This window comes from Zootoca vivipara, chromosome 6 (assembly GCF_963506605.1).
Source record: "Zootoca vivipara chromosome 6, rZooViv1.1, whole genome shotgun sequence".
NCBI lineage: Eukaryota > Metazoa > Chordata > Lepidosauria > Squamata > Lacertidae > Zootoca > Zootoca vivipara.
The window spans coordinates 29,161,027-29,174,041 of record NC_083281.1 but is presented as its reverse complement, the minus strand read 5'-3'; the positions used below and the strand labels follow the sequence as shown (position 1 = coordinate 29,174,041).

Here is a 13,015-nt window from a genome sequence, read left to right as displayed (position 1 = left end):
CCAGTAGTTGCTTTCTCTTTCCCTTACTTTCTTCACAAAGAATGGGGGAAAGTGATAGGTGGCTTCCCACCTGCAGATTGTGCTTTTGCAGAATATGCAAAGCGTTGTCTTGCTGCTCCTACCTCCTGGAAACTCCCAACAGAAAGCAATGACACCTTGTCTTGGCAGAGAAGGGAGGGTTTCTCTTGCTTCCTATTGAGCTTTTAGAGGTGGTGGCAACACAGGCGATGTTCTGGTGTTTTCTGCAAAACCACAGCTTGTAAGATGGAAACCTCTCCTTTCTCTACCCCCACTCCCATTCAGTACTAAGAAAATGAGTCCACCCCCTCTTTTCCCCTTGTGTTTTTGGAGGAGACAGCACTAGGGCTGCTCAATACCCTTCTTTTCTCTGAGTTGAGGAAAAGAGGGTTCAGTAGAAAAACAGTAATAGTAAGCCAACCAAAACATGTCACCACTGTTCAAAGTGCCCTTTTCACCATATGAAACAGAAAGGATGAGTATAGTAGTTCATTGAGAATAGATAGCCATGATATGGCTCCTACTGGGTCCGATTACCAAAACTTTTGAAGTTTTATTATGTTCAGAGTAGGTTCAGAGCTTCCCACAAGGTACTGTTTTGGAGGCATGTTGATGTAGGTGTAGCCTAGCAATGTGTAGCTGAGGAGCAGCAGTGTATTCCCAATCCTTTTCCTCTTAGAGATGAATTACATAGTTAGAAGCAGTAGAATGAAGCTCCGGCCTGGTATATATATATATGTGTGTCAGATATATAGATATACTGTATGCCACTATAGTTTAGTGGTATACATATAACATTAAACTATAGTTTGATCAAAATAAAAAAAAATCCTTCAGTAGCACCTTAAAGACCAACCAAGTTTTTATTTTGGTATGAACTTTCGTGTGCATGCACACTTCTTTTTTAAAAGTAATTTTTATTGGATTTTACATAGAAGGAAAAAAAGTAAATAATAAAAAAGATAAGATAATAAAATTAGAAAAATACAGAAGAAAAAAGAAAAAGAAAAATTATATAAAACAACATCATCAAATCTTACCTCCCACAATTCTTCACATATTATATAACAATAAGATGTATAGACATTCTTCAGTTCCAATTCTAAACTTTTTGGACTTCCTCATTCCCCCTTTTTGGGTTCTCAATAATATATTCATTCTTGCAGTTTCTAATTCTATATTCCCATTCTCTCTTCCAAATTATAGCTTCTTTTTAAACATTGACCCTTCAGCCTTCACTTTTACATTTTTACCTTAACATTCTCTACCCTTTATCCAGAAAAATTCAAACATAACTATTAAAACAATTCTCTCCCTTAATATTCCCTCCCACCAGACTAAATCTACCCCCCCTTTCCTGGGAATCAGTGTCTCCAGAGACTTCATCCAGCTCCTTAATACGTTCCAGGTTCAGACCATTTTTATCAGTCAATAGAAATTAATACAATTCTCCCTCACCCCACTCCTGCTCTGTCCCAGTCTAAATTTTGCCGAACCCTCTCCCCCCCTCTTCTGTATTTCCCAGATTTTATTTCCAACTCCGTTCTCTATCTTCTGCCCCCCACCTATTTCCTTCTCCCCCTCTCTCACCGGGGTCTTAACCTTTTTGTTTTTTCCCTTTGGGGGGGGGGCTTTTGAAACCTAGCCCTTCCCTGTTTCACTTCTCTCACCAGTGAAACAGTGATTTCTTCTTGGTTCCCTCCCTGCTCCACCTCTCCCACTGATGGAACAGTGATTTCTTCTTCCTTATTAAAAACAACCATTGATTCAGCAAATTGTCTTTCAAAATTATAGTTCTCCTCAGTCTTTTCTGAAGTTTCCCCAAAAATCACATCACAGTGTAGGACTTCTTCTGGTCGTTCTTGTTCTCCCTTCTCCTCCTTTCTAAATTCAGATGTTTCATTTATTTCGATATTCGGTACTGGTAATTCCTCAGGCCTCTCATCCATGTACAGTACATCCAGTTTGGAAATGCGGATCTCCTCTGTCAGTTCCAAAATTGTTTTTAAAATCAACGTCTTCCACTGTGTGTCTTCCATATCAACATCTAGAAACTTCTCTCCCTCCTCCTCCATGTTTGTGGCAGGCAGGAAGTGTATTATTATTGTCCTTAATTTGTATTACTCAATATTGTAAAAAAAAGTAAAGTTCTGTTTGGTCTGAATCCTACTTCTATTTCTTTCCTTCTTCTTTTTCTTTTAACTCCCAGATCCAAGTTAGTATTGAACAGCCTTGAAGTTTGCTATTGAAACAAATCCTCTTTATTTAGCTGCAGCTCTCAGTCTCTCACTCTCAAGCAGACACATTCCTTTCTATTGTGACGTCACAAAGAGAGCTAGACGAGTCTTCCTTTGACCCGGTTCCAAGTTCACAGGGGGGGCTTTTCCTCAACAAATCTTAAGTCTTTTGCAGAGTTTAAATATGTTTTAGCTTTTCCCCTTACTCTGCCTCAGGGAAAAGTCCTTAAAGCAGTATTTCAAGATAGTCCAAGCTACTGCATCGCACAGTACCCATTTTTTGGGGGGGGGGCTGACTTCCCTTTTAAGCCTCCTCCCAGCGCCAAATTCTTAACCCCAATCGATGAATTTTAGCTTACTTTTTCCAAATCTTGACTTTTTCAGGAAGAATCCACTGCTTGCAGGCTGCAGGCTAGGGGCTTCGCTTCATGGAGGTGGCGATGGTGCCCAAAATGGCTCCCACGACTGCCACTCCTTTAAGGGTGCACACTTCTTTAAGGGTGCTACTGAAGGAATTTTTTTATTTTGCTTCGACTCAGACCAACACGGCTACCTACCTGTAACTATAGTTTGATGTTACAGGAATGATTCTGCTTCAACTCAAGTGATCCCATCTCCCATTCCTCCTCCCAGGCACGGCTAAGGAGATAGGAAGCATTCGATTCCTGGTTTAAATGAACTGTAGCTTCTTAATGTCTTCACTATGATTTATTGAAACAAGCACAGATCAAACCATGGCTTCTCACCCTGGCTTGTTTAAATAAATGGTTGTTGAAACTACAGTTTGCCTTTATGACCCACAGTTTGCCTTTATGACCCCCTCGCTCTCCCGCCTCACTGCCCCTGCGTCACTCCACCGCAGCAGGGAGGTGGAGGAGGCCGTCACCACTCGGGACAGCGGGAGGAGGCGGAGGAGGGGCCGGTGGGCCTCAGGCGCTCGACGGAGGCGACGCCTGCGCAGTCCCAGGGCTTCCCCTCCGTTCCCGCCCGGCTAGCGCCCGTTTACTGAACGGGCTGAATGACACTAGTACTACCATAACATCCTACAATTGAAGCTTGGCATAGGCAGCTTTAGAAACACAGAGGGCATACTCTGTGTCAGCCAGCTAGGAACTTCCCCAGGGCGCAGTTTTGGCTCACAACCACTAATTCTTACAAGTTGGATGCAGTATTTTAGGAATGGATGTAAACGAGACTCTTTACTCTCCTCAAGCTATACCAGTGTTTCTCAACCTTTTTTGGGCCAAGACACACTTGTTCCATGAAAAAAATCACGAGGCACACCACCATTAAAAAAGTTAAAAAATTTAACTCTGTGCCGCCCTATATTGACTATATAATTATGACTGTAAGAAACACTTGCCAATTGCTGTGTTGGTTGCAATCTCCTGTAATAAGGCTTCACAAGTCGCTGATTTCTCTGCCAGCACAATCCTTTGCTCAGCAAGTTTCAGGTTGAGATCATCCAGCCAGCTTCTTTAAGTTTGTCTAAAACCACTCTCCCGTGGTGGTGGCTGTTGAGAGCTGCGCTCGCCCCGCGTCATGACCCGGCCGGCTTCCTTTCCGGCGGGCTAGTGCTGTTTATTGGCGGCCGCCAGGCACGTGACAATGCAAATCGCCCTTCTCGTCGCCGCACGTTGCGGCACACCAGCCAGCGTCTAGTGTGCCGCGGAACAGCGGTTGAGAAACGCTGAGCTATACTTCTGGTACTTAATAGAGGGAGATCAAAGCTACAGCTAGATTCACACAAAAATAAAAGTGGCCCTTTTATTGAATAATCAAGATTCACAAGAGTTTTTGACCAGGTAGAACCAGTTTATTAACAGGATTAAAGGCATCTGAACCTGCTGCTGAGTAGCTAAAATATATGGGGGGGAACCCAGAATACAAAAAGAGAGAGATGAGAGTGACTCAATTTAGCAAAGCAAAGCTAGAAAATTTCATCAGCCAATTTCTGGGATTCTTCTCAACAATCCACAGAAATCTAAGGAAGCAATTGAGTCAGTAAAGTCACTCTATTAAGGATGTTGATTAATAAATTTGAAGATACATGTTCAAAGCAAATAATATTTTCCAGGATCACATTAATGCTGCTCACGTGTGGCCTATCATCCATACTTTCTGCATTGCATTCAGTCCTTCATGCCATAGCTAATCTAAGCTAACCTCAATGGAGGGGGAGTGTCTGTGCAACCATATTGCCTTCAAATGTGCAAGACCATTGTTGTCCTGCTGGATGGGGGCCCTTTACTCACCAGATGGCTCTTCTGGCTCACTTTCATTCTCTTCCTCAGGAGGTGGTGGGGGAGGGGGAGGAGGCAGCTTTTTCTCTTTTTCTGCTTTAGCATTCCTTTCTTCTTCAGAGTAATACTCATCTTCAGAAAGGTTAGCAAGGCTTTCGTCCATTTCTCTATATTCCACCTGTAAGCAGAATGCCCCCCCATACAATCAATACAGAACAAGCAAATTGGCACAGTAGAGTGATTAGCATAACAAACTTTTAAAGTGAATTCTCATGGGTAAATTGAAGGGTTCACCTTAACGCAAAAGTGAGGAACCTGTGGACCTCCAGATGTTGTTGAACTGCAACTCCCAATGACCAAAGATGATGGGGGTTGTAGTTCAGCAGAATCTGGAGGGCCAAAGGTCCCTCACACTTGGGTCTACCTTTTTAGTTCCAGGACTTTTAACCCAAACATACATTTGGGGACCCATTTCCCCCCCTATATATCTGCATGGTGGTAGTGCTCCTGTTGCAACCCACCTTAGATCAGGCTGCAAACCACGAGTGGGTCCTGACACACAAGCTGAAGACAGTGCCATAACGCATTACTGCCTGTTTGTGCACTCTACAATTTGCAATTCTCTTTTTCTATGAACAACCCACTATCCACTGAATACCTCATTTCATCCACTTAAATTAAAAATAAATAAAAGCAAAGTACACTATATTTCACTCTAACATTGTCCACATTAGACTGCTACAATCCAGAACTTAGTTTTTTCTGTACAGTGCAATTAGTAAGTGTTTCCCGGCAGTTATTAATATACTGTACTTAGAAAATACTGAAGAACCTTTCTCAGTTATACTTCTCAGCCTAGATGGTAACACCACAACAAATAACCAATACACACCATAAATATCACTGTTCCAGGAAATTAACAAACATTTCAAAAAAATAAAAATCTAAGAGCTTCCCCTCAACTACCACTAAGTTCTCCCGCTAGATTTATTAGCTAATTTAGCACAATCTTTTTTATAACCTAATCTAGTGAAAATACAGTCTGCTTCAAAAGCCACAGGTACAGAAAGCTCCCTCCAATACGGCACTACTATACTGCAATATTTAGAGGGACACTTCAGCCAATGAGAGCAATGGCTGGGAGAGTAAAACATATGGTGCTACATGGTGTACAGCAGGCATAGGCAAACTCGGCCCTCCAGATGTTTTGGGACTACAACTCCCATCATCCCTGACCACTGGTCCTGTTAGCTAGGGATCATGGGAGTTGTAGTCCCAAAACATCTGGCGGGCAGAGTTTGCCTATGCCTGGTATATAGCATTTTTACATACAATATGAACTGTGTCCTGCATCACACACATGTCCCACCCCAGAAAAGAATCTAGCCTGCCTTCAGTTTCCCCTTGAGCTGCTACGCTTATCACGCTTCACATGTGACAACTGACACAAATATCAGACATCTGTATAGGAAATAAAGCATAATTCATTTTTTAAATTGTGTATAATAGTAGCATACATATACTGGGAAGTGACAGCAGTGGGTTAGAAAAGCTAGCAGTCAAATGGTTCCTGGGATCTGGGTTGTGGGCACCAAAACAGAATGTCTAGTCACCATTTCGGGGGAGGGGGTCGGCAACACTTTTTATTTATTCTTTTGATAATCATGAAAATAATTCACATAAGTGGCAAATTGTTAATATCACATTTTAACAGAAATTGTTAATATATGTTTAATTTGGTGTTTCCAATAAAAATATCAGTACCATACTTTAGTTTTCAAAACACTCTTTATTGTAAAATTCATAACATATTGTCTATCCTTAACATATACTTCAAGGCTTCAAAGTACATACATTTCAGTAATCCCTGAGTGTCAGCTAGGCACAAAAAATGCCACCCAGACTTTTTTAGGTGCTCGCAAATGGAAAATCTTTAGGCGCAAAATGCGCCTAATGCCCTGCTAATTTTGAACCCTGAGTGACAGTTTATTTTTACCACTTCCTATCTCACATACATGGGGAAATTTTAAACCAAAACAGTCTACATAAAAGTTGTGTGGTTGTCCCTCCAACCAGATGTCAAGGAAATAAACAACTATCTGACTTTTAGAAGACATCTGAAGGCAGCCCTGTTTAGGGAAGTTTTTAATGTCAGATGTTTTATTGTATTTTTAATATTTTGTTGGAAGCTGCCCAGAGTGGCTGGGGAAACCCAGCTGATGGGCGGGGTACAAATAATAATAATAATAATAATAATAATAATAATAATAATAATAATAATAATAATAATAAATACCTCTTTAACTCAATTTTCTGTAATTTTTTGAATTTATTTGGTATATTTATTCTGTTTAGCATCCCCCACACACACCTGAGAATAGCACTTCACACAATGGATGAATTGGATTCTAATCCACAAAAGCTTTATGCCATAAAAATGTGTTAGCCTTTGATTTCACGTTATGTACAGTATGTACATTATAATGTGTTTTGAAGCTGTTTTCTTATATGGATCTGTACAGGTTCCGTAGCAACCTAAGTCACATAAACTCAAACTAAAGTAGGCTACACACTATATATGAAATCCTACAAAGGCATGGGATTCCAGGAAGGGATGGAAAGCATTGTTGAGCCTCACAAGTGCAGCTCCAACTCCTATGCAGCTGCTGCTAGTCATCAATAAGGAAGCATTGGGAGAAAGACAGCATAATTTATGTTTTCAAAGCCCTCCCAAAATTCAAGTCCTGTATCCACAGTACTGTACAAACTGATTCAAGTAAACGAAATAATAATTCTTTATAAGTTTTACAAGTAAACTAAAAAGGAACAACAGATCTAAATTTAAGCCCTCATTTCAAAAAAGCATTCCTATTTGTAAGCCATGCAGAGAACTCAGAATGGAATAGGGCCCAAATTAATCAATGCTAAAAACTAGTCAAGCCATGTGTTATATACTTCCTTGTATTACAAGCATTTCCCTGTATTAAAGAAAGTAGAACCCTCAAGTCTCAATGTCTAATTGTTAAATATATAATGCTCTCCAAAGCTATATTCAACATCTTCCCTGTGCATCTACATGATACAGTACAAATATACAGTCTCCAAACATATTTCAAAGCTTTGTTTGATCACAAAGGATCCTTTGTGTTAGAAAAGCAAAAGCCAAAAGGAAAAAAAACTCTTGATTTTGTTAGGATCTATTTCCCTCTTTATTAAGATGGCTTTGGGGCATTTACTGCATTGCACACTATTAAATCTGCTTCTGTAAAACAAAGGTAGCAGTCTAGCCTACACATTAAGAAGCAAACAATAAATGACATTCATTAGTGCCTTGCAACATAGGCCCTAGCTACTCTCTGACGTCACATCAACTTTGTGTACCGTTTTGGGGGGGAAATCCAATTAACAATAACGGATAATCAATCTATATACAGTACAGCAGAATATAGTATATGCCCAAGAGATACCAGAGGGGTAGCAATCCAGCACACACAACCCCCACAAGCAAGCCCTGCAGACTGTTTGTGGCCTGTTTCGTCAACCAGATCCCAGCTGCATCTAATGATATGAGCTTTAATCTATACAAACCTGTGCCACAAGAACTGCCATTCTTTACGGTGTGCCACAATACCATTGCCCGCCCCCTTAATTCCTTAAGAGTGGGCTGTACCACTTTAGATGTTGACATCCCACTTTTTTTGGACTCCGCCAATAAGGAGGAATCACCCGCAATTAACGGGGGAAAGACTACAATGCCAATCTTCTACTTATTGCGATTATTGACCCGTGTGGATAAAATGAGCGTTCCCGCTCCCATTTCGGCCCCACAACAACCCTGGGAAGTATGTCAGACTGAGAAACATCCTCACTGGCTGAAGGCCACCCAGCGAACTTCACGGCTCAGCCGAACTGGAACTTACAGGCCTACCCGGCCTATACGTTTCTCCTTGCAGGAAGTAGCCGCTCGGTTTCTGCTTTAACGTGCAGCAAAAAAACAAAACAAAAAAAACAAAACAAAACAAAACCACTTACCCGCTTCGGGAGCCCAAAGCCATCCAGCTGCCCGCTTTTTTTTTTAACCTCCACCGTTTTAAAGTAATAGATTTCTTCACAAACCGGTTCGTGGGAGATCTCGCACGGGAGGGACGACGTCCGGCCCACCCAAGCCAGCCATTCCGCCACCCCGGGTGGGTAGGCCCAGGTGGGCGGGAGGGAGCAGCGGTCGGGGAAAGATCACCCACCTTGGCCCGCTTCCGGCGGCTGGTCCTGCGACCCTCGGGGGTTTCGGCGATGCCAGTGGTCTCGGAGCCCCCGACGGGCCCCGGCCCCGCGGGGGGAGACGGCTCGGACAAGCCCCCCGGCGGCGAGGCGCGCGGAGGCTCCTTCTTGCGGGGCGTGCGCTCCGAGGGCCCCGAGGGCCCGCCTCCGCCCTCCGAGGAGCCCAGAGAGCCCGACAGGGCCGGCGGAGGGGGTGGCGGAGGAGGCGGAGGGGGTGGCGGCGGAGGGGGCGCCGGGGCTTCGGCAGAGCCATCGCTCGCCGGGCCGCCTGCGCCGCCGCCTACCGGAGCCTCCGCCGCGGTCGCTTTCTTCCCCGCAGACAGCATCGCCTCAGACGAGCCGAGTCAGTCCGTGGGACAAAGGCGTCCCCCGCACGCTCGAGGGAGCGAACGCGCCGAGAAGCTCCGCCCCTGGCGGCGATGCGACGTCACCGCCCCCGACGCCTCGCCCCCTTCCTACGAACGGTGCGGAGGTGGCTCGTGCGACTCCCAGGAGGAGGAATGGGCGGGGCTCTTGACCAGCGAAGCGTTTTTAGTCCTGTAGCGGCCGCCGTAGCACGTGAAGAATGGGGCTCTCAGTCTCTCAATTAATATGTGATTAAGGAATAGTAACTATTTGCATGATTTTAATAGGTTTTCTATTTGAATGTAGTTTTAATCCTGGCTACGTCTCCCCCCTTAGAAAGCATTGCTAATAACAAGGCCAGTGGAAGTGATGATATTCCAGCTGAACTATTTAAAATTTTAAAAGATGATGCTGTTAAGGTGCTACACCCAATATGCCAGCAAGTTTGGAAAACTCAGCAATGGCCAGAGGATTGGAGAAGATCAGTCTACATACCAATTCCAAAGAAGGGCAGTGCCAAAGAATGCTCCAACTACCGCACAATTGCGCTCATTTCACACGCTAGCAAGGTTATGCTTAAAATTCTACAAGGCAGGCTTAGGCAGTATGTGGACCGAGAACTCCCAGAAGTGCAAGCTGGATTTCGAAGGGGCAGAGGAACCAGAGACCAAATAGCAAACATGCGCTGGATTATGGAGAAAGCTAGAGAGTTCCAGAAAAACGTCTACTTCTGCTTCATTGACTATGCAAAAGCCTTTGACTGTGTCGACCACAGCAAACTATGGCAAGTTCTTAAAGAAATGGGAGTGCCTGATCACCTCACCTGTCTCCTGAGAAATCTCTATGTGGGACAAGAAGCTACAGTTAGAACTGGATATGGAACAACTGATTGGTTCAAAATTGGGAAAGGAGTACGACAAGGTTGTATATTGTCTCCCTGCTTATTTAACTTATATGCAGAATTCATCATGCGAAAGGCTGGACTAGATGAATCCCAAGCCAGAATTAAGATTGCCGGAAGAAATATCAACAACCTCAGATATGCAGATGACACAACCTTGATGGCAGAAAGTGAGGAGGAATTAAAGAACCTTTTAATGAGGGTGAAAGAGGAGAGCGCAAAATATGGTCTGAAGCTCAACATCAAAAAAACCAAGATCATGGCCACTGGTCCCATCACCTCCTGGCAAATAGAAGGGGAAGAAATGGAGGCAGTGAGAGATTTTACTTTCTTGGGCTCCTTGATCACTGCAGATGGTGACAGCAGTCACGAAATTAAAAGACGCCTGCTTCTTGGGAGAAAAGCAATGACAAACCTAGACAGCATCTTAAAAAGCAGAGACATCACCTTGCCTACAAAGGTCCGTATAGTTAAAGCTATGGTTTTCCCAGTAGTGATGTATGGAAGTGAGAGCTGGACCATAAAGAAGGCTGATTGCCGAAGAATTGATGCTTTTGAATTATGGTGCTGGAGGAGACTCTTGAGAGTCCCATGGACTGCAAGAAGATCAAACCTATCCATTCTTAAGGAAATCAGCCCTGAGTGCTCCCTGGAAGGACAGATCATGAAGCTGAGGCTCCAATACTTTGGCCACCTCATGAGAAGAGAAGAATCTTTGGAAAAGACCTTGATGTTGGGAAAGATGGAGGGCACTAGGAGAAGGGGACGACAGAGGACAAGATGGATGGACAGTGTTCTCGAAGCTACGAACATTAGTTTGACCAAACTGCGGGAGGCAGTGGAAGACAGGAGTGCCTGGCGTGCTATGGTCCATGGGGTCACGAAGAGTCGGACACGACTAAACGACTAAACAACAACGTCTCCCCCCTATGTTATTAGCAGTTCTTATTTTTACCTGTAAGCCGCCTGGAGCCCCGGTTTGGGGAAAAGCCCAGGTATTATTATTATTATTATTATTATTATTATTATTACCCCGCTCATCTGGCTACATGTATTGTAATAATAAATTAAAGCAGAAGATTTCTCCTCACCCTCACCCTTAAAAAGTGAAAACAAAACACCACACATTTGGAAAATGTTAAAACAGAAAGGTTTAAAACCAATTTAAATTAATTGAATTGTTTGCTCCAGAAGTGTTTATCCTTGCTTTCATCAGTGCTCAGTATTGTAGTCACTGGAATAATCAGTGGATGAATCCTAGTGTTGGATATCATGAGACTATTAGGCCCCCTTCCTGAAAGTCAGTAGTAGCACACTTTTTGTAGTGCTGCAAATCTTGGGGTTTGTGTTACAAAATGTTGCAAAACACTTGGCAACGGTTTGGAGTCAACTGGAGAAAGTTGGGTTTTGTTTTTGTTTCTTTTCAAATAATCTTCATTCATTTTATAAGAATAAAAAAAGGTAAAAACAAAAAAAGAAAAGACAAAAACTAAGAAGAAAAAATAACAACCACAATAACAACAATATTTCTTACTACTTAACATTGCAGTCTTCCTCGATTCCCCCCTCACTGGGTCCATTTTTAATCCCTCCTTAGCAATTTTCATATTATATCTTAAACCATTTTCTAATACTTGTACATTTTCATCTTCCTCTATTTCATAAACAATTTCTTCTTCATTGTCCCTCAAATATCCCTAACTTATAATCATCAATTATTCCTAACCTGTAATCATCAAATGTTCATAACCTTTAATTTATTTCTCAATATCTATCTTCTATTTCACCCCTTAGCCTAAAACTAATTCCCAAAAATGACCCTAATTTTAAACATTACTTCTTCTATCCAATTAACCTTTAAACATTTACATCTAATTCTGCCCCCTCCCCTGGTCTCGATATCTCCCAGACGGTTCAGCAACTTCCCTACAGCAGCCCAGTTTCGGACTTAGCCAGTCAGAAATTAATATCAATTATCACTTCTCACCCCACACCCACTCTGTCACAACCTAGCAGCCACACGTCCTTTCCCCCCCCTGCTGCCCCCCAATTCTCTAACCGCTACACGATGCCAACCACCAGAGTTGCGCCTTTTCATTCCATTGAGAATTTTTATTCCCCTTAAATTCTGACCCCAGTATGTGTCCTGTTCTCCCTCTCTCACTGGGAGAACAATATTCCATACTGGAACTTCATCAAAGACCTTTTGTCCCAAACATGAGTTTTGCTCTCTCCCCCCCCCCCCACTGAGGAAGCAATGTTCCATGCTGGATCTTGATAATTTTTTTCAACAATTTGGTCCATTTCTTCTTTAAAATCATTTACAATGTCCAAAACATATAAATGTTCATTCTTCTCCTCTGGGCTCTTTGGTGTCTCCATTCTTTTAAGTTCCTCTTGGAAATCAGAAAAGTCCGGTGTTGTTATGTCTACCGGCATCTTTCTTGTCTCCAATTTCATGGGTACAGCAAAGGTTGCAAAACAGGAAATTGTGTAGTTTGTATCTCCAAACTTCAAAAACAGCAATTATATCTGAACTGGTTGCAGACTAGCATTTTCAGTTCTTCTTCATAGCTTGATATATATCCATTTATAGAAACAGCATTTGTCAAGTTTCTTGTTCACAGCCTTATATTTTGCGCTCTCTTCAAAACTGACAGTTCACAACCTCAAAGAGGTAAACAGATTGCTTCCTTTTATGATGTCATATTGGCGGCTCGCTGATCCCTCCAGGGACCCGACTCCAGCTTGCAGGGGGACTTTCCCCAGTCCAAAATAATTTTTTTACAGGGATTTTACTAAGTTCAACCCTTCTCCCCTTTACCCTGCCTCAGAGTTTTAAGCCCAATCTTTGGAAATTGAAAGCTTCCTGTCAATCTTCCTGGCTTCAGGCAAGATAACTGCGTCTCAATTCACACAATGGTGGAGATTGACTTCCATTTTTAAATCTCCTCCCGTAGCCAATTTTTTCAAATTAAAAAAATCCCTTTTCT

General features: G+C 42.8%; 1 protein-coding gene across 1 annotated transcript in view; it reads right to left on the bottom strand.

Annotated features, from left to right (window-relative positions):
- KDM1A (lysine demethylase 1A) overlaps nt 1-9,172 on the bottom strand; it is a 47,017-nt gene extending 37,845 nt beyond the window's left edge. The window contains exons 1-2 of the mRNA XM_035120690.2: nt 8,740-9,172; nt 4,511-4,676 (exon numbers count right to left, since the gene is read on the bottom strand). Coding sequence (XP_034976581.2) covers nt 4,511-4,676; nt 8,740-9,102 — 529 coding nt within the window. The 5' untranslated portion in view covers nt 9,103-9,172. The remainder of the gene's footprint in view (nt 1-4,510; nt 4,677-8,739) is intronic.
- Nucleotides 9,173-13,015: the final 3,843 nt, after the last annotated feature.